Here is a 26,295-nt window from a genome sequence, read left to right as displayed (position 1 = left end):
GAACAGAAGAGATGTCCTGGCTTTATGGAGCAATGCAGAAAGACAGCCAGAGAGAGGGTCAAGAACACAGTCACTATGTATCTCTTAATAATGTCTCACAGACAAATTACCTTGCTGACCTCATATTAGAAAAATATCCTTCATTACTGCCCTTTCCTCTTCAGGCTATTAGCTCAAACTCTACAGAGAATGTCAATCCACAGACCAAATGTTTTCATACCCTGGGTCCTATCTGTCCTTTTTAAGAAGGCATGCAGTGCCCTGTCACCTACACAATTCCCTTCAACATACTCCAACTAAAAAAAAAACAGAGATGAATAATGCATCAATTATACACTGACTTTAAACCAAGTGATTTCAGTAAAAATACTCATCTTTACCCATCCTTCCTCAATCCCCAAGCATTACAGGCCTCATGTCATTAAATAAGTGATTATGGGGAAACAATTATTAGGCAATTATTATAAGGAATCAACATATGTAACGACCATAGGTATACTTGATTCTTAAATACTGTGCTCACATTTGGATAATCATTGCCTTTTGAAAAGGCAGGGAGAATCACAGCCTTTATTTTTTAAAAAGGCCTGTATATTCATCTAACTGCAAAGAAAAATATTTACTGCTGGAATAATCTTATTACTAAGTTTAGGAATGACTAAAAACCTACGGCACTTTTTGAACAATTTTTGTTTTCTTAATATTTTAAATAAAAAGTATACAATTGTCATCAGCCGCTAAACTTACCAAGTATAATCACATCTAACTATACAACACATTTCAACAGTTCTACAACTTTTGTTTTAAATTATCAATTAAGTAGTCCTAAACTCAAATACTCTGTACTGGCTCTGAGACCACCATAAGACCAGCTTTTCTTTATTGGAAAGAAATGAAATAACAGGAACTTCACATACTTGCAGGAATTCTTCAATCTGCAGGGTTTTTTTATTCAGGAAAAAACCAATTAATTTTAGCAAATATTAAGCAAAATACAGATTCTTTAGTAACTTCCATGTTGTTTTCCATTGGTTAAAGAAGGCCCTGCACTCAAGCAAGTACAATTAAACTTCACATTGTACTCTACTGAACAAGCTTAAATTTGTAAAGTATGGAATTTTTACACTGTACTACAATCAGCATCCCAATCAAGGAGAGGAGATTACCAGCACTGCAGTGATACAGCAAAAGATACAGACAGCAACTTGGAGGCAGTGATTTCAACTGTCTAATTCTAGACTGCTGGAGTGTTTCTGTAGAAGACCTGGTAAGAGACAAAAATACTGCTGCAAGATGACTGATCTTATATGATCTCATTTTCAGAGATGAAAATGCTGATCTCCTACTCCCCTTGTACAGCTTGAAGAGGATCAGAAAGCCAAAGAGACAACCACACATCTCTATCAAAGTTTGTAGGATGACCAGAACACTTAAAGTTGGGTTTCCATGGTAGCACTTTGAGTATGCCTTCATTCTGCATGACACTGTCTGAGAAGGATGCCCATGATCACACAGAAACTAAGTGCAAATAACATGGATAATAAGACGGCTGAGTTTCCAGTTTAAGAACAGTAGCAGTTGTGGATTAGACAGTTCCCAAGAGACGTATCTCATCCTTAAGCTTTTTGTGTGTCTTTAATTGGTAAATTTACAACATCCTCCAAGCTTCATGGGAACCAAGGTCTATAATACATTTGCCTCAGTTATATTTTCTATTTCGAAATTTGGAATTCCATTTCTTTCAAATCATTATAAAATTTAGTCATCTTACTGCACTTTTTCTTGGAAGCAAAGTTAAAATAGAACTTAACTGTAACTTAAAGAACTGCTAAATTTAAGAAAGTAGTATTTTTTTAGTTATCAATGCAGTCTTATTAACTGATAAAGTCTCCTCCAGGGAATCACTGTCTGGCTAAATGATGTGTTTCAAGAGGCTCCAAGAATTTTAAAATTCATCCCAGAAAGATCACAGTGTAATGCAGTACAAGGCTGCAGATATATGCAAGATCATTCTTACATCTTTTCCTTCCAAGAATAACAATAAAACAAGCAGCAAGTGCCAGAAAAATACCTGTTCATGGCAAGGCTTGATACAGAGGCCATGATTAGCATGTCCCACATTTATACTATGCAAATCCACCTGGTGTTCTCAACTGTGAGGGAGTAATTCAAGGCATTCTATGCCTAGAAAGTACTAGAATGGCATCTGAAACTATGTATCACGATACATTAATTCTTATACAGTTACTATATATGCAATGGCTACAATTGTTTTTTCCGGTGTGTTTTAAGGCTCCTGCCTTGGTTTTGAGGCTCCTTTGTGGTTTTTTGAAGGAAAACAAACCCACTATCAAATCTACTCCACTGCAAAGTGTCTATACATCAGATATAACTGCAAGAACTCTTGAATGGGGTGCTGGTGTGTGTGTTCAACAAGTTCAATGATGTAAAAGAGAGATAGAGGTTTGAAATTTGCAAAGCATTCCCTCTCCCATCCTCAAACCAGAAAGATGAAAGCACAGAAAACCATCGTGGCAGAATACCCACACCTTTGCCTCAATATTTGACAACATGCAATACACAGAGAGAAAATACATTAATTGATTAGAAGACAAGCTATTGTTAAACTATTAAAAATTATATAATTCAGTGCTAAAGATGTTTTAAGACAGTTATACTAATTAAGGATGAAAAATTAATGCAGGCTTGTGACAGGAACGGACAAGATGCTGATTTTAAAATTTCAAAGACTTGAATGCATGTTAAGGAAAAAAGAATCCTAACTCTGAGCCAGCACCTCGCATAGAGACAGAGTTTGAAAGCTTGGGATAAGGAAGACTTATCCATGGAAAAATCTGATGCATAAATCTGAGTCAGTTGTTTCATTTATTTAAATTCACACATGTTAAACATGTGACTGTGCTATTGTTATGAAGTTTTGCAATGCAAAACACAGAAACAAATAAAGCAATTATATCAGCCAAGCAGAGTAAAAACAACCATTCATTGTGCAAATAACAAAATGCTTCCGTAAACCACAGCATTTACTAATGAATTACTCATGTAAATAATATAGTAACTATATTAGATACACAGTCGGCTTGCAACTCACAGTATATTATCCAACCTGACATTGCACTTTGTGTGGCAAGAGCAACTATGCAGCAGGATTGCAGAGTGTAGTAGGTAATGTACACACCATATTGTGATACATTTTAAAATAATTTAGTTTTGCAAGTATATTACTCAAATATGTGAATCTCTGCAGCTTGACTGGCTTACATCTGTTTTAGACAAATACCCAAAACCTACACAGTCAGGGCAACTTTGACTATTCTGGAAAAAAAAAAAAAAAAATAAAATTCAGCTTTCACACAAAAAAGCTTGCTACTGTAGGTTGATTTTTTTTGGTTCAGTTTTAAGAAGGATAACACACAAAAAAAGAAATGTCAAATGAACAGAAAACAGTCATACTGCTTTTCCTTATTTATTATAGGTCTTCAAAGAATCTGTTTCTCACTAGTCAAGACTTGTCTCTGACACATCTTTCCTTACCATTATTCAAAGGACTATGGCCATTCTACAGCCTCGTTTCCCACATATGGCTATGCCAAGGAAACAAAACCACAACAACTCAACCTGCTACTGGAACAGTAAAACACGATGCAGCAGGATTTGCTACTGGAGAGAAGAAACTATGGCAGGGTTTTTGCCCTGCAACCTCTGTCTCTGACATATTAAAGTAGCAACAGATGCTCATACCTCTCAGCTCTGTATCTCTACAACCTGTACTCCTAAGAAAGCAAAATGGACAGCACTTGTGTAGCAGATGGCATGAGAGAGGAAAAAGCAAATTTGTTGTCCTGGGAGAAATGCTCCTGGAAGACTTCACTGCAATGAAACACTCACACTATGTTTGTCTGTAGTCTGAGAAACATCCTGAAACTGGTGTTCAGCCCATGGAGTATGAAATGCTACACCCCTTGGCAGGGGTGGGGAGAGTGCGGAGGAGACAGTTTAAGGTTAAAGTAGTAGTTTGTGGCACAAGAGAAAAAAGGTAGGTCTTTTGAAGCCTCAGACATTACCCTAATCGTTTGGCTATGCTCCCTATATCAGTTTGGATCTTGTGCTATATGCTAAAAAAACAGAGATTGTGATATCTGAGTTTTATGACAGGGCGGTTTGAAAAGCTAGAAAAGAACTCCCAGAAGAATAAAATTTTAAAGAACTTAATTTTTTTAAAAAATGGTCCTCTCATTCCTATAAAAGGTTTGAATTTGAAATGAACTTTTCAGCCTATCACATCTCATTTCTAGTTAATCTTGGCTTCTAGGCTGATGAAGACAGACCAAAACAAAGTTCAGACTGTGGGCAAGGTGCTACATGAATACTGCTTAAAGAAAGCTGGTTTTCTATTTATGGAAACAACTAGTAAAGAGATTTGCCAAATAAAGACTTTTTTCCTTCAGCAATCTGCCACAACAGATATTAGCAGGTATTGTGCTTTAGTACTGATGAGTCTTCAAAACCTTGCAAGATATTAGTGAATAGCAGGTAGAAATTATAGGCCTGAATATTTCTGATATTGTATTATGCTACCATCTACTGGTTCATATTAAACTCTGAACCTTTTCTTCAACCTATTCACCCTCAAAAAAAAAAAAAAAAGTCAGTTTCTACAGAGCCTTAATATTATTTTGCTTTAGTAAGTTGGTATTTTCTCAAGAGATAAAATGATTCCACAGTTTTACTCAGCTTTTGTCTTTTTTTAAGCAGGTGCAAGAGTAAATGTTGCATAGGTTCATCCACCCATATACTTACATTCGGCTAGTTTCAATGTTTTCAGAGTGAGGTTCTCCTGGTGATCTGCAAATACAGATATGAAAATTTAAGCACTGTTTATTATTTTAAGTCATTACAATGTGAAGAAATAGGAAATGCTGCAAGTGATTACAATATATTATTGCCACTAAAAGCACCAACTCTTAGGCCCTTGTACATTCAATTTGCACAACCAAACTCTAGAAGACAGTTTATAACATAAAACCTGAAAATATAATAAAGCCAAATTTACTGAAGGAGGACAGTAATTCTTCCCCACATCTTACCCAAGAGCAGCAATTAAAATAGAGTTCTGCTTGCAGTGCTCATGTATTCAGGTTGCATAGTGCACCAGTCCTGGGCTTAACCACTTCTGTAACCAAAATGTATACTCAAAGTTTATCAGTGAGCAACTGCTACAAACAGATTCTCTGCACAGCTAGACTCTCAAGAAGTAGTTCAGAAGCAGGTCTCAGGTAATCTGGTTTGAGATTATGCTATCTCTCTACACCTGAATTTATGGACATAATCTCACAGAGAAGTGTTAGAAGAAGCTTTCTGTTTCTTTCTTCCAGCAAACAGGTCTGCCACAAGTATTCAGGATTAGGTGCTATTGCCTGGCATTTCTGAACACCTGTGTTCAGCTTGCCAAACCCCTTGACTTAATTTACAGAGTAATTTAAGGGGTACAGTTCCCTATTAACTTAAGTAGGCTAAATTACAGCTGGCTAGCTTCTCCATCTTCTTACTTATGTCAGCACTGATTCATTTCAATTTTTTTACACAGATTATTTTTTTCCTCCCTTTGGGACTTCCCAGTGAGTTTGTTGCCAGATGAGCCAGGAAACAAGACAGTACAAACACAGCAGTCTGGACTTCAATCACTTTAAGCTGCCTTGAAATCATATCCTGAAGAACCTTATTCAACCTTAACCTGGGTATAGATTTTGGTACAGCTGACCAGAACTGCCACGCTGGATATATTGTGTGAGGAGCAGAAACAGACCACAGCCATTACAGTAAAACACTGTAGCTGACATGAACAAAAATGCCTTTCATGACGGAGCTTTCTCAAAACAGAAGTGAACTAAAACTGGTAAACAGAACTCACTTTGTAGATTTCAAGAGAGTCTGCTAGGGGACTTTAGTTAGCACAGTTAAGCAGACTTTGCCACAGCTTTACCAGGAAAAGCTTTGTTTACAGGAATGAAATTTTGGAATTTCTCTGTTTACTGTATTACTAGGGACACTATTGTAAATGCCACTGGCAATCTCCACCTGAAGCCTGAAACACTCCCTTTTTCCTATGTTTCATTGTACTACCTCACTGGATGGTCCAATGAGGACCTATTAAAGCCTGGACTGTTCTCCAAATTCCCTACTAAAATCTTAAGTTTCTTTACGGACAGTCCAGATTTTTACAACTTTTGGATTTTAACAAACCGTACTATAGTAACAGACTCAGTGCCTAGAAAGCATTTCTGGCAAATGACTTAAAATTCCAAGGCTAGCTGGATACTATGCAGTGAAAGACGATGCAGAACACAGGAAGTTCCTTGTTTATATTCCACTCAATTATAAAATTCAACTCACACTAGAGACAGAACTCTGAAATTACCATCCAACTAACTTCATACCCATGCTTAAAACGCAGATACCCTCTATTAACACAAAAACTGCCCAATCTCAAAATTTGATCTCTATTTATTCACTTCAAATGATGTTTCCCTTAGTCACTGAAGTTCAGGATTGCTGTATTTGGCACTGGTGAGGCTGCACCTTGAAGACTGTGTTCAGTTCTGGGCCCCTGGCTACAAGGACACAAGCTCTGGAGCATGTCCAAAGAAGGGCAACAAAGCTGGTGAAGGGTCTAAAGCATAAGTCTTATGAGGAACAGCTGAGGGGACTGAGGTTGTTCAGCCTGGAGGAGGCCAAGGGAAGACCCTACTGCTCTCTACAGCTACCTGAAAGGAGGTCATAGCCAGGTGGGTGCTGGTCTCTGCCCAAATAACAAGCAATAAACAAGAGAAAATGGCCTCAAGTTGTGCCAGGGGAAGTTTAGATTAGATAATTGGGAAAATTTTCTTCACTTAAAGGGTTGTCAGACAGTAGAACTGGCTGCCCAGGGAAGCAGTCAAGTTGCCATCCCTAGAGGTATTTAAAAGAGGTGCAGATGTGATGCTTTGGGATATGGTTTAGTGATGGACTTGGCAGTGCTGGGTTAATAACTAGATTTAATTTTAAAGGTCTTTTTTGAACTGAAACAATTCTATGATTTTATAGTTTCCGATAAAAACAATACTCAACAACAAGACAAACAAAAATGTCACTTCCAGTGGCCAAAACAAGTCACTAAATACTTGGCAAAGAGAAAAGAAATTTTTTTCCCAATTATTCATCTAAGCATTTAAATGCTAGAAGCCATACAGCCCCAGGAGCAGTGGAAAAAAAAAGGTGTTTATATGCATACTGGCCAGCTTCTCAATCAACATCCAGGACTTCAGAAAATGAGAGAAAAGAGCTTGGAAATTTGAAACAGTTCCTATCATTGTTTTAGCCATGGAAAATGTAACACAACAAAGCTTTGGGTAAGAGTAGTGTTTGAAGTTGCTATGAAAATATAAGTTAAATAGTATTAAAACACAAATATTAGGCCTATGAGTCACTTTTAACCTTTAAGATACACAGAAATACCAAAATTACAGAAACATCACAGATTGGCACCTAAACTTAGCATGTAGAAAAAGGCAGTCTGGTGATTTGCAGACATGTAAACACAGCTATCAGTATACCCAAAATATTTTATCTTTTGTGTGTTTTATCTGGGCTTTGAACAGACAGTGCAGTTAAATAAATGTTATTCTGCAAAAAAGGTTTCTAGTATAAGGCAAACCATGTAATAGAAAAGAATGTTTCAGGAAAGAGCTAGTTGTTTGTTTTTTGTTTTTTGTTTTTTTTTTCTTCAAGAGTCACAAAAGGTTCGGTCCTCTAAAGTAAGCAATTCTACAGAAAAACACAGATCAAATTGCTTCAGCATGTTGTTTCATATAACATGAGACCTACCATAACTGTGATTTATTAAGAACTATTAATGCTCTTATTTACTGAATTTTAAAAGTTTTCAAATGAAACAAATTTCATAAGCAATAAAACAAGCTTTCAGTACTCATTAAGAATGTGGAAGATCAATCTAATTATTGGAACTGTAGTTGCTGAGAAGCCATTTATTCTGCAATAAAAAGATACCCTTGTTACTCCTCTGATCAAGCAATAATACTGAAGAACAACTATGAAGTACAGCAAGATGTCCTTTCCTCATACTTAAAATCTGAAACAAGAGTTCTGTTCAGAGAAAATCTCAGAGCAAATGCTCTTACAAATTTCAGCTTTGAACTAGATGGTTGAAACTGATCACAAGACACCAAGTAATCTCAATACTGCAGTATGAGCTAGCAAATTCAAATAGTGGCTCACTTCCAATAACACAGGGAACAACTTCCCCATTCTGCGAGCCACTCCTTTTACCTCCAACTGTACCTCTCCATGACAGAAAAATAAAGGCATGCAAGCCTACAGATTTTAACATCATAAAGCCTCCTGCACAAAGACTTCAAAAGAAATTGAACACATTGCTTAAATAAGTATGCTAAACCATTTCAGCATGACACTAAAAACCACCAGGGACTTTTAAGAGATAGTATTGTTTTTAAGAGGGATACCTTTAAGAGGGATACCACAGAGCACTACAGTGCTTGTATTTTAAAAAAAACAGACAGGGACAAAATAAATGAGCTTTGAAATCACCCTAATCACCCTAAAATGTAAGTCAACTTTGTCAACTGATTTCTCTTAAACAAACAAGATATCTTAATACTATTTACAAAACTAACCTCAAGCCATACAAATACTTGTAAAATAAGCATTATGCTAAGATTAATAATGAGAAACAACACAATATGCTTTATTCTTACCTTTTACAAGCTGTGGCCATTCGGTGACATCAGGGTGATCACAATTTTGAGTCACTGATAAAAAACGAGTTGTCACACCAGTCCTATATCACGCTGGGATAAGCATAAGCTTAACAACTCTAAATAAGTAAAAATAACTTAGGTTAAAAGCCCTTACAAATTATTTTCCATCAGCCCACTAAATAAAAACATAAAGCAGGATAAAAATACTGCTACTATGTACTGGTTTATCTGTGAGATAAAGAAGCACTGCATAAAAATTAGTTCACTTTTGAAAGATATTCTAAGACTTCTGGAGTAACTCATCTACAGTACACTCAACTGCTTAAACTGAAAATTAACGAACTTTTTTTAGCCTTCCTAAAAACCACCAAAAGCAAAACCCATCTCTTGGACCAGTAGAAAGCACTCAATGTCAAGACAACAAACATTCAAAGACTTGGAAGCATGTGTAGATGTGAACTGTGAGTTCTAGCTACAATAAAGTTCCATCAGCTGTTTCCCACTACGACTCAATTAATACCAGTTCCAAACAAGGCTCTGTGTTTCCAGGGGAGAAACATGGAACTTGTACTGTGCTGTGTGTCTCTCCCCAGAATGAAGCAAGCTAAAGCTATGTAAAAATTTCAGAGGAGCAACCTTTGCCATCTGCGGCCAATCTTTTAGGTTCTTTGCTCCATTTACACCACATGTACTTTCTCCTCTCAAATTTTCAAAAGTGTATTTTACCTGTCAATTGTTTCCCATGACCTGGCTCCACTGGTATAAACTGAAGGGTTGGTCCTTTACTTTGTCACGCAGGTGGCAGCCAATGATCACTCAGCAATACTCCTGCCCAGAGCGCCCTGGGACCACCCCAGCTGATTACTTCCATGGCTGAAAAGGAACCAGTTAGTCTCTTACCTACTGCTATTATCTACTCTAAACTGAAGTTAATTGATAAAATATTTCCAAACATAACCTTCAACACTCAAGTCAGCCCACTGTCTTTCCCACCCAAGATCCTAGGTGCACTGGACAAAGACTGTAAAGAAAAAAGGCCTCTGATGGAGAGGAGTCAGACCACAAACAGCATAATATAAAGTCTAGATCAAGGTTGAGATGTTATTACTGTGTTTAGTAAGAAAGAGTTATCTTTCTTTCTCTAGTCAGATAGTAGCTATGAAGACAGACACCTGTACAGCATCTGCAAAGTTTACTCCTGTGGCTCTAACCCAGGTGAAACCCCACGTTTGTAGGTTGCCATGCAGCAGAAGCAAGGTGCACAAAGGCTGGTGAGAAACTGAGGGCACACCTGCAGCGCTCTACAACCCCCAAAGTTAGAATGACCTGGTGCAAATACTGAGAGCACATCAGACAGCTTTAAACGTTTCTGTAAAGAAAGTTTGTGTGTGACAGTCCAACTATTACATGACAGTTTCAGTAAGGTCTTGGATCTGATGAGCAATTAAGCATTCTCGAGACTAATTTGTATCTGTTGACTTGCCAAAGATACAAAATCACTGATTAATAAAGCAAGGTCCATAATTTTCTTAAATTTGTCAGAAAAGCTGTTGGCTTTTGTTGTTCTACAACAAATTGCCATTCTGCAATAGAAAAAAATCTATCAGTTCCAGAGTATGGTTTATTAGTTATATCAGGTATACTCCTTCGGGTAGGAAAAGTGTAATTTAATTATTTTAGTATCAGTAACATCTGAGTCTTCCCAACTAAACACAAGTGGAATTGATGTAAGTAAAAAAAAAAAAAAAGCAGGCTACTAAAAACCTCCAAAAACCCCCAGAGATTCCCTGGTATCTATCTTACAGGTGTAAATTGTGAAGTTTAACTGAGTCAATGCCAGAAATACAGTACAATAAATAAAAATCAGTTGGAAAGGCTCCTCACTGGTCAACATTAAATGACAAACAGGGTAAAGAGCTTCAAATTCATGTTTCCTGACCATCAGCTGTACAGCAAACCAAACAGCAAAAATTAAGCCTTAAAGCACTGCTCATGGCATTTTGACTGTTTAAGACCAGAAGCTGTCCATTTTCAGGCACTCATCAGCTTTAAAGAAACAGATGCCTACTATAAGGCAGTGTTTTTTTCTGAATTTAAATCTAAATTCTTTCTGCTTTCTGACTTGATGTGAAGTGGCTCTGTGAAAATGAATTTAGAAGTTATAACCCCTTCCAGTTCTTTGCCCAAGTAACCTGTAGCATTCTTGTCAAAGAGAACAGTGGTTTAAACTCTAATGCATTGTCCACTGGGAACCCCCCATCCTGTCTGACTGCTGGAAGTACCAGCTCACATTCTGAAGCATAACAAATCAATCACAGCATGCAAGTCCAGGTAGAGACCATCACCCAGAACATGGGCAAAAGCTAATTACAGCAGTCCTCCATTTGAGTGTAAGCATGCTAGAACAGCAGCCTATGAGCGACCTTCATAAACCAGGATTTTTCAAGAGGCCGTGTCAGATGAGAGGAGAAAAGTCATGAATAGGATTGTCAACAGTGAAGGAACAATCAAGTGTTGGTTTGACAAACTATTAGCTACTGGAATGTTAAAGAATATGCACTGAGTATGCAGCTCTACAGTCATGGCCAAGATAACTTTGTTCCCAGGCCTGACAGATCCAGCTGTAGTCAGATTTCCCACACCAAACATGGTATCTCCAGCAGCTTTGTGAAGAGAGGCAGTATATAAATTGTCACAAACCTCATGAAGCTGATGTTAACTCAAAGTTTTGTAGTAAAATTTGTATCCACAAAATGAATTTATTGTGGATCAGAGCTTTGAATCGGGTGGTTGCTGCATTTCTAATATGTTACTAGATAACTTAAAACTAGATTTGCTAGACTGGCATCTAAAAATCTCATGCTACTATTCAACAATTCAGATGCAAGAAATCTTAATGAATCATTTTCCCCTCCTATCTCTTTCTCATCCTCTCCTCCCCACCTTTCTCTGCTGCAACTCCTGTGGGACAGAATACAAGAGACAAGCATTCTCTAGCACAGATGAAAAAAAAATATTTCTAAAACCTTACTCACACACAGAGTACTGTCTGCACGTAGAGACCAGCCCATTGAAAAGCATGGGGTGGGTGGTGAAGGAGACTGCCAAAGATCCCTTATTCTGAACACAGATTCAGCAAAGGACATTTTGACTGCTGAATCCTTACAGGGCAGGAAAAACCTGGTAAGACAGTCAAAAGATACTACTTGATCAGAAAAGGGCAACCACACTGATTAACAGACTAACATCTTGGAATTCTGAAGAACAGAAAACTGACCTAAATCAACTGCATTTTGGTCACAGACATTTCCTTACAAAAACTCTCTAACTCTGGATATAACTTACCTTCTAAAAGGTAAGCATATATTTATTCTTATTACCCAGATTTATCTGCTCTTTACTGTCATGATTAGCATACCTTACAGGTTAGGCTTTCCAAAGCACACAGAGCAGATAAAGGCATCACAATAAATTTGTGTCTGTGGAATATGTTCAAGAAATTGATGATGGCTGTTAGGCTTTTTGGGACTGGATGTACAGACACATCTGTTTCTGCCTACTGACTATTTACAAGAGGTAGATTCAATCAGGACTACAACAGTACCTATTATAATTAGCACGACAATATACAACATCATGTTTTCAAAGCATGTATCTGAAGAACCCTGTGTTCCACAGAGTAGCCTGCATTAAGAGGGAACAAGATAAATAGTGTCCATGCAGTAGTTTGAGAAAACACCCAGTTTTCCAGTGTGACAAAGGTGCAGATCTTCTGAAAAGAATATTCCTATCAGTTCAAAAAGGGAGAGGAAATAAATAATAAATGAGAGAAAGAGCAAGAAGTCAGACATAAAGCTCAGATACATAAAAAGAGGCTACAATCAATTTTGCTGCTGGCTGATGGTATCTTCTCTTCATATATTTAATTTGAAAGTCTGGAATCCCAAACATGAGCCAAGAAGAGGCCTGCAGCTTCAACATATAGAACCTCAAGCCACATCGTGGAGAACGTAAGTACCTACTAGTCAGCAATCAAAAATAAAGCAGAAAAATTCATCTAATAATCACTTAACTGAACATTGTCAGTTGCATGGGTTTCCTGCTACCTTCCCTATGTTATTTGATGTTCACTTTCTGTAACAGCACAGCAAGGTGGCAACTGACATCCAGTATCTGAGGCCTAGGAAGAACCATGAGAGGAAGAACACTTTTCTTATTTAAACTACGACTTCAGATTGACCTTTTTGAAAGATGGGTGCCCTAGGATGTAGCACTTATACAAATTAAGTTTCCTTTACAAAAGAACTCTAAGTATCCACCAAAGTAATCTCTTATCTGAATATTTTAAGATTCTCTTTCTGACAGATGAACTTAAGACAGAGGGGGTGATCCACCTGTAAAAAGAAGTACTATCATATTCCTTACCATCAAGTGCCAGAATTCAAGTTGCTTAATTAAAAATAACCATCTTTCTCAAAAGGCAGCTTTTATATGTTTCCTGAAGAATTTATCTGAAGCCCCCAGTAATTAATTTGATACATTCCCAGAATGACTTAGTGTACCATGGTAAAACAACTGCCATATACTATACAGTAAAAAGTACCTCAGTAAAAAAAAAAAAAAGTGCCCTAGCTAGCTTACTACTTCAAAAAAGGAACTGGTAAATAGTAGGGCAGCTGGCCTTTTATACAGTGAGAAAAAGTAACAGCATAATAGGCATATTTAAGACAACTTGTTTAAGACAATTTATAAGGTTGGAAACACCAATTGTTTGTTGCCTGCATGCTGCTTTCACCACTGAAAACATGAAAAGGTGTTAAGATTTCAGAAGTTTTCTTCATGCAACTAATAGCAGGTCAAATTACCATGATCTTAAAATAAAACAGCCACTAATAAAACCTGATTACGTAAATCCTAATGGAACTACAAAAAAACAGTAAGGTATCTATACCTATTTTTTTTCCGCTGCCTGGTAAACAAAAACATTCAACTAACAATGACCTATACAAAATCCAATAATGAGAAGACCAAAAGAATTTGGTTCTATCCTGGAAAAATGTCAACCTAAAGTAACTAAGAGTCACAACTGATTAGCAAACGCACACAGCTCCCAGTAGTGCAGTTACAATGACAGATATGACTCATGAACGTTCCTGGAAAGGTGTCTCTTCATCTGCACAAAGTACTTCAGACCTGTTTAAAAATTTGAGCCCAGTTCTCTCACTATATAATGTTCTTTGAAAGCTTTCCTGAAGTAGCAGTACAGAGTCACAAAATTAGTATGAAGACAGGAGAAAGTGCCCTGTGATTCTGTGATTAGAAATGGCAAGTTCAAAATAATCATGCTAACCTATATGGATACTGGAAGAGAATTAAGTCTTCTCATAGCCCTAAAAGGGCACTTTAATAAGATCTTCCAATTAAAAGAAAGCTTATAAAACCCCATAACTAAAAAGTGAAGGTTGACAAATACATATTAGGAGTAGGAAAGCATGCAGGACATTGAGGACAATTAACTTTTGAGTAAATTATTTGGGGTAGGGATCTGAATGCGCTATTATCTTCAAGTTATACCTGGTGCCATTCTGGAACTTATACATCCGTAAAAACACAAGCAACGGAGTTTAACAAAAGCAGAATTTGGTCCATCTCAATATACAGAGATAAACTATATATTTATATTAAAAATTTCATCCTGTAATACCTGTAATACTCACTTTGTCTTGATGCCAATACTCCAAAAATCACATAGTAAGAGAGACAGCTGCAGTGTTACTTCCATCATCTCCAAATCTAAAGACTTGTGTGTTATTCTAATTTTCTGCAAATGCCCCAACAACTATGGACACTAGAATTTTCACTTCAACACTTGGTTTTGGTTTGATATTCTAATAAGATCACAGATGTACTTAATTCACCTTTGTAAAAAGGGGGGGAAATCTGAAATTATATTTAGTTTCTGCATTTTTCACTTGGACCACAACTCATTTTGATTATGCTACACACATTCCTTAATTTTTACAGCAGAACCACCCTGGCTGTTATTTCAGCAACATCAAGCTCCCTCCAAAACAATACATAGTTGAGGATGGAAAGCCCCTCCTACATCAAGAGGTGAAATCCAATCATCTATTTAAATTTCTTTCAGCACCTCTCCTTTTACTGCTAAGGTATCAAGTTAAGTTATTTTCCAAACAGGTAAGTTTTACAGCTTCACTTCAGCTTTAGTATTTAAACTTTTATTCCACCTGTCCTTCTTATGCTTCCTTATTTTACTTTCTTTTGCCATCCATCTTTCATGCAGCCTTCCATGTAAAAGTACCTCCCAATTCACTAAGTTCTTCAGTGTCACCAAAACATTTATGTATAGTTCATATTAGGACCAAGCACTGATGGACTTCTGTAGAATAACCTTCAGCTTTTCTGATGTTCTATTAGTATTCATTACTCACAAGTTGCGGGGGGTTAGAGGGGAATTATTCATGAGTCTATGAAGCACATACAAGACTCTCTGCATGTATACAGTGACAAGCAGTTGGACATTCAGAAAAAAAGCAGCCAGCAGAAATCATTGCAATACAGAAAAAATGGCTAAGGTTTGAAGAACAGCCATCATACACACAACTGGTATTGAAACTGGAGAGCAAGAAGCAGGTGGGTGGTCCCAGTGGTGCTGTGGGTGCATAAATGAATATATACTACCTGCCAGATGCCTGCTAGAGTAAAGGACCAATCTATACAATTCTCTCAGGAGCATCTGGATTGTGATAATGTAACATTACAGCTTCTTAACAGATTTACTTTTGTTTAATTAGCACATACTATATTTAAAGTTTCAGCTTAGAATTAACCATTTTAGCTTAGTCTATAGCTTCCTATGAAAGAGAACTTCAAGAAAAAAGACATCCAAAACCCCTTTTGCAAGGTTGAGATTTCAAAACTTTAAAAAAACTTTAAATAATAAACTTTAAGTATGTTCTTATGTATCTTCAGAAGAAAAATCTATACATAAACACAAAGCATATAGAATTCGTATCAGTAGTTGCTGAGTTCTTCCTCATACTTAACATTGTCAAAAAAGAAAGTAAACACATAACTTAGCAACAGTTGTTGAAGGAACTACATATAAATTTATATATGCATATATTAGCTATTTAACATGGTAGAAAATGAACTTAAAACAATTATAATTTTTTCTGAATGCAGCAATGCAAGAGAGTCAAAAATTCTTTATGTACCAAGTTGCAGAACTACAGAACTTAGGAGACAATAGAAGGTAGTGCAGTTATTCTGTACCTACCACATAGTCACACAGGACTACACCAGAATAACATTCAAAAATGGATATTAAAATAGCTACAAGTTAAGGTTCCAACCTTGCTGTGATACATGTATGTATTTTTTAGCCATTTAAGAGCCTGGACAAAAAGATGTACCATGTGCCACAGGCTCAGATTAAAAACTGCTAATGAAGGTTATATTATTATGATTATTATATAATGAAGGTCTGTATTTGCAATTTGCAAATTTGACTTACACTGATACTTGCTCAAGTATTCTAGTAAATCTGAACTTATTTTTTATATCATACCTAAAAACTGTAAAAGCTCAGCAGTGTGAAAAGCACATAAAGAGCCTCAGCAGCAAGGAAAATTAACACCTTTCAGAAACAGCACCCATTCTTAGCCAATCCATGGAGAAACAGATGGACAGTAGCTGAATGATGCTGAGCTTGTAAAATAAATTAAAATGCAATTCACTGGTGTTGAATCATCAGTATGTATTTCTCCAAGAAAAAACAACTCAGGTTTCTAAAGAACTATATTCAAATAACAGGCATCAGTAAAAAAAAAAATGGAAGAGAATGTTTCTTCCTGAATTTATAATAAAATCAGGGAAAAGTATAACTACTTGTTATTATAAGTATTAGTATACAGACAGTATAAGTGAAAACAAACATACCATATCTTTCCAGAGCTGCAGAAACTTGTTCTTTCAAACTCTAAAACAGACTTCTACAGTTCTTGTACCTATAATGCAAAACATTACATTTCAGTTTTCGCTCCATACCAATCTGAACCTCAATACAACTTCAAAATGGTAAATTCAAGAATGACTGTTCAATTAGTCACAAGTTTGCAACTGGAGGAAACAGACTTAGAATGATGGAACAGAATCATAGAACACCTCAAGATGGAAGGGATCCACAAGGATCACCAAGTCAAACTCCTTTCTCCTCACAGGACCTACCTAAAACTAAAGCATGTGACTTCCCAAACTAAATCATACTTTCCATAAAAACTGCAACAGAAAATACTTAATATGTTATAGAAACTACAAAAGCAGAAAGTACAAACACACAATGTTCCCAATTCTTTCCTTTCTAGTGATGCAATACAGTTTTACAATTCCATTCATCCAGTTCATTACAAATATCCATTTCCTTCTTCTGGATGATTCTGGCAAAGTTCCTTTATCCCTTACCAATCCCCACTAAAAGAAAGAAGTATTTATAATAATAGAAGTATTTATAATAATAATAAAAAAACCCAGTTCTCAAAAGAAGTCAAGATAGAACCACATCTTTTTTCTGGCTCCACAAGACTGCTGGAACTGCTGGAATTTGATAAGCTTTTTTATCAATTGTTAATTTTCAGGGAAGCCATAATTAACAAGGGACTCATGACTAAAACGTATTCCAATCATTTTCAAACACACACTTAAAAGCACCACCAATTTCAGAGGAAAAAGTGACCGAAATAGCCAAACTAAAGAAATCTACCAGTTACTTTCCAGCGAGCTAATAATTTGATACTGAATTGACTTCAGTACTGCAAAGATTTAATACTTAATTTCTGTGTTCCAAAACTCTTAAGAACAAACAAATCCAATGCAGGTAATTTAGGCTTATCTCTGATACAGATCAACATTTCCCACAAGAAAGCCCTGATTTGGTTACCTTAAGAGCATTGTCACATTTGTCTTAAAGATGTCAAACAGGGAACCCACCCAGTACCAAAGGCCCAGTTCTGTATCAGTGATGTGAAAGGTATGATCCTGGTCTGACATGGTTGTGCCAGTAAAGTTCTACAACACAAACAGTTTGTACAGTTTTTTGATATTTAAAGTTAAATATGGCACCCTACCTGTTTAATGAAACAAGATTGCTATTTCAACAAACAATTATGGTAATTATGTGGATTTATGCACAATTAGGATGAACAAGCTAATGTTATTCAACTGAGTCAATAAAACTGTACCACCATTCAGACGGAAAAAAAAAAAATAAATTTAATCTGAACAGTATGATACAGTATCTGATGATTTTCCTCTTTGGAGGTGGTATTTCCACTCCATAGCAAGAGCAGAAATTCAGAATAACTGTTTTATAATCTACTGAAGAATAATTAATCATTCACAGTGACACCATGAGGCAAAGTCTGTTAAAAGTACTCTGAGAAACACAACCAATATTTTCACACCTCATATCACAGAACTTTTGGCTTAGACTCCAATGTTATTATTTGTTAATGTACGCACAAAGATCGATGACATCTGTATAAAACTCACTCATTTTCCTCTAAGGTACAAAAGCCCCAATTTTCAGTGTGCACAGAGCACAAGAAGTGCACAAAGTACAACACAAAAAAGTCTCATGAACAGATCTATCTGGAATCTTAGCATTATTGCCCAACAATAGGAGAAAAGGAAGCAAGGGTTCCAAACATAGCTGAAGCTATGCAGTTCAAGATAGCAAAACTTGCAGAAGAAACAAGAACACAGTAGAGGAGATGAAAACAGATTTGTTTAGCAGCATGTAGCTAGCAGCAGATGAGCAAGTAATTCTAACTTGCACAAAAATGAAGCACCTGAGCTCCCAGTTCTCCTACCTCAATCTCCACCCACCAGCTACCACACCACAGCAGGGCAGGAGTGTTCAGCAGTCTACTAAAAAAAATTTGTGAAGGACTAAATGAACAACAATAAAATGAGATGTGGAATCTGTAATACTTGTCTAAGAGGAATGAAAACAATTTCAGCAGTCAGATGTGCTTTAACACTCACCTTTAGTGTACTTATTCATTAGCATTAAGCCACATCTGCTTAAAAAAATGCAAATGGAAATGTGACTAAATGCAGGGCTAACACTATTGCTTCCATTCAGCGTAAAGAAATCTTAATGTCACATGGCCAGTCAAAAGAGCTGCTTTTATACAACCATGTCATACATTCTCAGTAAGAAAAGTAGACTTCAAGGCACAGTGAGTGATAATGACAAAGACAGTATGCTACAGAAAAAACTAAACTGTTGTGCACAGAATTGCAAGATATTTAAGAAATTAAGTATAAATTATGAAAAATACTTTCTAACTCTCAGTCTGGTCTGATGCAGTCAGAAGTCACAGCAGTATCATGAAGTCACATCTATCAGGTGCTTAAATTATGGTTGTCCACTGTTTTTTTGTTTTTTTTAAATAACTGTCATAAGACAGGAGCAGGAAGACAAAATCTAAACATGCTATCCTAAAAAAAGTGGCAAGTACTGTACCTGCTATTATAGCTCTTCTCAAACAATTTCAAATAAGAATAATTTTCTTTCATAACTGGCATTCTTAATACAAACATGAGCCAAATTAAAAAGTACTCACAAACATCCTCCTTTCAATAAGATATTCAAGTTAGAGGAACAATACAAATGGAGTATTTATCACCACCTTACGACAGAAGGCTCAACTTTTGCAACCAAGAACTCCCACTATGTCACAGAAGTGATACACATTCTAAAGAGCTCCCATGAGACTTGCAGGTTGTGTGCACCTTATGTATATTCATAATCCACAATAGGCAAGTTCTGCTACCACAGCTGAAAGACATCTAGGTGCTGATACTGCAGCCAGTGTACACTGGTATATATCGGATTTTTAAAAGATAAAATAGAGTATATGCACATATTAAACTACAAAATAAAATTAAAATATATCACCAAAACTTTGGACATGAGATTTCACTTCAAATTAAAAAGAAAGCATTATCTGAATATGACTATACAAATAAGAAAGATGAAAAAAGTCATATTGGAATAGAAATCCTGAAGTAGTGACGGATCTACCTTCATAAACCTATTTGATACCTTTTAGGAAAATGACAAATACTGTAAAATTAAAATATTTTAAGCGTTAATCAGCTCAAACACATGACTACCATAAAGCAAAACTAGTCTACAACTATAGTGGCATTTCCTGAAGTATTCTGACCTGCAGCCCATAAGTCCAGCTCCTTTACGAGCCATTCCACCACACTAACACTCCCAGACTGCTGAACTGCAGCTGCTCCAATCTGAGTCCCACAGAGCATACCAGGGCAGGAGTACACAAGCAGCATCAGAGTCTGGCTGCCTGGACAAGTCTGGCATCTCTCAGCACTGTGCAAGCTTGGCCACATGTTACATTTAGCTCCTGTACCTCCCCTGCACCCAGCTCCTAAAGGTAAGGGAGAGAGGGTGTTAATTTGTTATTCTAATTTCCTCATTTTACCGATTTCTTTGCTGTAACTATTATCAAGGAAGTATCGACAATTGCAAAAAGGGATCCACCAAGCAGAGTAAGAGCATGGTCTCCTCAATGAAGGGGATGAAGAACTAGCTTCCCCCCTTGAACTCTAACTTGGTCAAGGCAGAAGTCCTGTCAAGATCCTTACAGAACACCAGAATGAAAAGCAAACCCCGTAGACTCCGAAGGCCACACAATTATGTGACAACCAGCATACCCTAATAAGGGTTTCATGATTTTCTGCTTGTCATCCCACTGACTGATGCAAAGACCACCAAGACCAAATTTCCATTTGGTTTCAAAATAAGATACTGTACCTTGTAGCTTTTAGACTCTTAAGTTTGTGTTATATAGTTACTTAATTTAATTAACCTTTGTGTGACATAATTTCAAAGGATGAACACAAAGATATGGATCCATATCAAGCAGCCAACCAGTACATCAGTTCAAGTTTGTGCTAAAACATGACTGCTGTAATTCACCTCTGGTATAGTCCCACTGTTGACATACTACACAAGCATGATTCTCAAAGGCAAAGTATGTGAACACAGAGTATGTTTTTAAAGCTGGTAGGATGGATGCAAACAGTAATGCTTTTTGATGAAAAATCTTCAACAGCTACATACTGTGAATATCCTTTCAAGCTACCAGACTACAAAAATAAAGAAAAAAAAAAAGTCCAAAAATCTGCTTTGCTAACTGAAGTTCTCTTAAAACACATATACCTCTGTTCTAAGGAATATGCAAGTTGCTTCAAAAGAAGCAGGCCACCCCTCTTACCTAAGACAGTGGAGTGAGGGTCCAGAGGATAGCCACCCATTTAGTTCCACTCAGCTGAGCAACTGCAGCTTCTGCTAATTCTTCACCACCCTGTAAAACATGGGTAAAGAACCATGCAGGATGGTAATGGAAAGAGTATCGATAAAGACTGACTTCCGCCCCCTTCCTCCATTCAGCAGTTTGCATAACACGGGGAAGCAGGCTCAACCTATTAAAAGTAAGAAGTAGTTAATACTTCCTTTAAGAGATTCATTCATAAGAGTATCTGTGAGACAGAACACTATGGTAGTATTTAATTTTTAATATAATTTTGCAACCAGTACCTTATTTTGCCATCAGAGTTCCGTCACTCCAAGCCACAAGAACGTGGAATTAGTCAAAATAGCAAATTCAAGTGCTATTTGCTCATACGTTACACTGCCAAGCACTAATCCTGGACCTCAACATTACTTAGTTTTATCTCTTTATATATTTCTCCTATAAGGTTATTTTCCTGAATATAAAAATGTCTCACTGGCTGGTATAACTACCAAAGTGTAGCTTCATTACGAAATATTACCTTTATACTGCATTTGCTGACTTTCTGCTAACCAACCAGATATACTGCACACTTTACTATTCATATGAACTAGCTTTTTCCCAAATGTTCTATCATGGGCAACACAGCCTTGTGAGTCTGTCAGGCACTGCCCGTAAACAGAGGAAGTTAATGCAGTAAATGTTAAGGTCAAAGTATTTAAGGTGACAAAAGTCCCTTTGAACATTGCAATTTGCTCATTGCTGCTGTCTCTGGCAACCAACTATTTAGCAAAGCTTACAACACTCTCCTGGGAGAAGGGGAGGTTTTTTTTAAAAGTAAATACCATATTCTAAACTATTTACTAGGGATCCCGATAGCAAATATATTACCTCTCTCTTTCCATGTAGAATTCAGGATTTGATTAAAGACAGTCTTTTGACATTGCTGCTCCATAAAACTCACAGCTAGCTTAAATGTATGGGACAGTTCAGAAGAAGTGTAAAACACACCTCTGCTCTTTAAAAATCAATACAAACTCATTAACTGAAGTGAAGCAAAGACCTTGCTCACTGTACAAGAAACGAAGATTCTCTGGAAATGTCATACATGTCTACATTCTTTAGGAATTCTCTCCTCTTGTCCCTTGGTTGCATGTTCTAGTTTTAAGAATTGCTGGCTTTTATCTTTCAGTGCATGAACACTTTAGGGTGGAGAGGGAGGAACACATTTCCTGTGTTTAAAAAAAAGATCAATTCTCTCTGGATATTCCCTAAGTAAAATGAAACCAAAAGTAGCAGAGGCAAAAATTATAAAATCTTTCCTACATAGCAAAAACTAAGATACATTAGTTTATCATATTTACAAAAATGTAAACACTAAATGTGTTCCATACTTTCATACAACATACCGCAGTAATTGTTTATACAAAATATTATATGCTTAAACATGTTCACTATTAAAGATTTTTGAGACTATTAAAACTTGACTCAAAGACATTCCCCCCCAATTAAGTATTTTTTAAAGCAGAACCTATAAATTCATAGAGAACTAGTGAAGAACACTTGTCAACAAATCACATACGCATAGTGAAATAAGCAAGATTTTACACTGGGGCACATAAGTAATTTCATATTTCCAACACAGGTCCTCTCGTACAAAAAATGACCCACTTTATTTTTCTTAAGTTGATTGGAACAGAGAAACCCAAGATGCTCTAAGGGGGACCTTAATAATCTGAAAACATCCCTAGATTTATTTAACAAACACACACATTTTTAACTTCCATTCAGAAAGGAATAATCATCTGCATGTCTTTAAGCAGCAGCAGTAATTAAAGACTGTGTTTTGTTTGCTATTAAAAAAAGGTGCAAACCCACACAATCTTAAGAGTTCTGGAGAGGACCTGGACTGAGAGATCTAGGCTTTGAAACTCCCTGCTGCAAAAAGTTAAAACATCTCTGCTTTTTCAACCCTGCCTTCCCTTCAGTCAGCTCTTTTATACAGTCACACAACCATACTCCTAAAAAAACTCAAATTAAAAAAAAAATTAATCATCATCTTGGTGCTTTAATTTCTAAATTATTGAGATATACTCCAGTGAGTATTCTGAGTATTAAAATAGCAAACTCTAGTAAACATAAAAAGAACTTGTTAATTCCAGTATGAAAGCTGCTACATTAGATAGCAAACATATAAAGTGGAATGGAAGGCACTCATATAAGCAAGATGAAGTATTTGTAATATTGCAGAGAAATTATTCCAGTTAAAGGTCTTTTTCAGTCCTATAAACCTAGGCAGTGGTCTACTTCTTTTTCCAAGGGTAATCTGTATGGAACTGACAGAACAGTACTGTTTTGAAGACATGTCACAATCACTGCAAATTGCATCTGCTTTTTCCTCATACATGTGAGGAAAGCTATTGAATACCCATAGCAACTGAGTAATGCACATAGTTTCAGTTCAACAGACTCATTAAACTGTTTCATGGTATTTTGAAATTTAAAAAGTACCCTTAACTGCTTTCAAGATCAAAGGGCACAGATTATTTAGTGCCACTTCCCAAACCAAGCTGTTTGTGAAAACTGTAAGGCCCTTTTTCATAAGTTTTCATTATTCTCAAGAGGTGCCTCTCACCACCTGCATTATTCTGCCACTGACATAAACATCTAACAGTGCACTTAAACTTATAGTGTACCTTCTCCCTTAACAGGGAACTTACTCTTATTGGATGCTATTTGCATGAATTAGGAACTTAATCTTATCTTTTAGTCCTTTCCCTTTCAAATCAGTCAAAAAGAAAAAAAAATTAACTGAAAAGCAATCACATAGGTCTTACTTCTTTAGGAAGTCGTAGCTAAAATCAGGTACAATTTCCTACTCAGGAACTTTTTGGTAGACATGCATGAGGCATGGTAAAACCAAACTAAAAAGCTGACTCTCAGAAAGGCTTAGGTTTGCACAGACTACTACTGAAATAGGAAAGTTTCCATACAGACCCCGAAATGATGTCTCTCTCTCTCCAAATTAGAACACCATTTACACAGAAGGAAACATAAATAAGTGTTTCCATCAATTGGAGGGGAAAAAAAGCAGAACTCCAGTCTACAGATTACAGGTTCTTGCCACTTATAGCAGAGTTGTGGAACATGTTTTGTTTCCTAAGCAGTAGTAACTTCTGAATGACAGTGTCACAACACAGGCATCTGATTTACAAATCGACTTTGAACCATAACAACCCATAAAGTTCCTTTAAAACAAATACTGAAGGCACACTTAAAAACTGAAACCCTGCAGGTCTTGCAGTCAGAAGCGATAGATCACATTTACCGGCAAAGCAGCCTGTTCACTGGTTAGCAGATCCAACTTTCAAAACTGGACAGAAGGGAAGGCGAGCAACTGAACATACCCACTTCGGTAAGCAAACCTTGCACGCTACTTAACACGCCCCAGCACTACTTCGCCCCCCCGTACCTCCTCAGCTGCCACAGCTGACCGTACCCAAGGCACCGAGGCGCCCCATACCCACAGCAGCCCCCGCAGAGCGGACACCGCTGCCGCGCCGCTCGGCCAAGCCGGGAAACTGAGGCAGGGGCAGGCCGGGTTCACCCAAGGTCGCCCAGCAAGCCCAGAGCAACACGCCCGGTCGGCCTTCCCGCTCCTAGGGAGGGACGGGGCGGTCCCGCACCCATGTGCCTCATGGGGTGAAAGGGGAGGACCGGCGAGGCCACGCACCCCTGGAACCGGCGCCTCCCGCCCGCCTACCCCACCCCAGCAGGGGGAGAATCACCCCAGCAGAGGGAAGCGGGCAGGGCCGCCTCCCGGCCCCCTCCCCTTTAGAACCGGCGTGAGACGGGCGCTATCCCCCTCCCCCCCTCCCAACCCTCCCCCGGGTCGGCTGCGCAGCGCCTACCGACCTGGGCGCCGCGGCCTGCTGCTCCCGGTCACTCCCGCCACCGCCTCCCGGGCTCATACGGGGGCCGCGCCGCGCTCGGGGCCGGGCCGCAGGCGAGGAGGAGGAGGAAAAGAAGGAGGTGGAGGCGGCGCCGCCGCCGCTGCTGCTGCTGCCGCCGGTGAAACCGTCGGGGCCCCGGGGTGGAGGAGACGGGCCCGCGGCCTGGCGGGGCGAGGAAGGGAGAGGCGAGCGGCCTGGCGAGGCCGGCGGCGCGCAGGGATGGGAGGGAAGGAAGGAGAGAGGGAGGGCCGGGCTCACGGGTGCGCCTCTTCTCTGGGACTGGCTCGCTTTCAGCCCGACCCCCGCGCCACCATCTTGGGAGCAACGCGGATATCGGCGCGGCGCAAGCCCGGAGGACTGGCGGCGGGCGGGGGTGGGGAGGGGGGGGGCGGGAAGGAGGACCCACTGCGTCCCGGCGTGCAACGCGGGCGGGGGCGGGCGGACGGGGCGGCTACGGCACGCTATCCACCGCGCGAAACCATCGAGTTCCCATCCATCCTTCTATTTTCTTTTTTTTTTTTTTACCCCCTTTCACTGGCGGCTCCCGGCGGAAGGAGCCGAGGCGGCGCCTGCGTGCCTGAGGCTGGGGTCGCCATGTTGGAAGAGGGCATGAGAGCGGCGGGGTGAGGGCAGAGGAGCGGCAGTCAGGCGGCTGCGGGGCTGCGGGGGGAGGGATGGGATTCACACAGGGGCGGGCGGAGCCTCCGATGGGAGGGGCGAGAGGGGCGGAGCCGTTAGCGGAGCCGTTGGCCGCGCGTGTATCCAGCGGTGCGAGCTTAGGGGTACGCGCACGTATAAGCGTGTGCGCTGGTGGCCACTCCGATTTATATATGTATATATATAAGTACACACACATATATGCATCTATATATATGTATACATGTCCTGCTGCGTGGGGAGAGCAGCCGCCCTCACCCTCCCCGCCGAGCTCCACCGCCCCCTCGGTACCTCCCGGCGGCCCCGCTGCTGCTCCCCCTCCTCCCCTCTCGCCGCTCCTGTGCTGTCCGGGGTCTGTGCGGGCGGGACGCCCTTACCCGCCTGCCTGGCGGGGGAGGAGCGGCCGGTGACCCCTGGAGGGGAGGAGCCTTATGCCGGCTCTGGCCGAAGCAGGAGAGGACCGGCACAGCCCGCTGGGGGAGGGGAGAGTCGGGGCTGGGCGGTGGGTCTGCGGGAGCTGCAGGTGGAGAGGGAGCCGGCACA

The 26,295-nt window shown here is 38.9% G+C and overlaps 1 protein-coding gene across 6 annotated transcripts in view; it reads right to left on the bottom strand.

Annotated features, from left to right (window-relative positions):
• The window catches only part of UBE3A (ubiquitin protein ligase E3A), a 55,066-nt gene extending 29,393 nt beyond the window's left edge, over positions 1 to 25,673 (bottom strand). For 2 of the 6 annotated variants that reach the window (XM_030444604.1, XM_030444637.1), the window contains exons 1-4: positions 25,058 to 25,471; positions 16,758 to 16,825; positions 8,793 to 8,911; positions 4,822 to 4,866 (exon numbers count right to left, since the gene is read on the bottom strand). In XM_030444604.1, coding sequence (XP_030300464.1) covers positions 4,822 to 4,866; positions 8,793 to 8,812 — 65 coding nt within the window. In that variant the 5' untranslated portion in view covers positions 8,813 to 8,911; positions 16,758 to 16,825; positions 25,058 to 25,471. Of the gene's footprint in view, positions 1 to 4,821; positions 4,867 to 8,792; positions 8,912 to 9,521; positions 9,669 to 16,757; positions 16,826 to 21,124; positions 21,215 to 25,057 lie in introns of those variants that run through there. The other 4 variants (XM_030444629.1, XM_030444613.1, XM_030444623.1 and 1 more) reach the window with 4 other exon arrangements.
• Positions 25,674 to 26,295: the final 622 nt, after the last annotated feature.

The sequence above is a fragment of the Calypte anna genome, chromosome 1, assembly GCF_003957555.1.
Source record: "Calypte anna isolate BGI_N300 chromosome 1, bCalAnn1_v1.p, whole genome shotgun sequence".
Lineage (NCBI taxonomy): Eukaryota > Metazoa > Chordata > Aves > Apodiformes > Trochilidae > Calypte > Calypte anna.
This window is presented reverse-complemented; position numbering and strand designations above follow the sequence as displayed.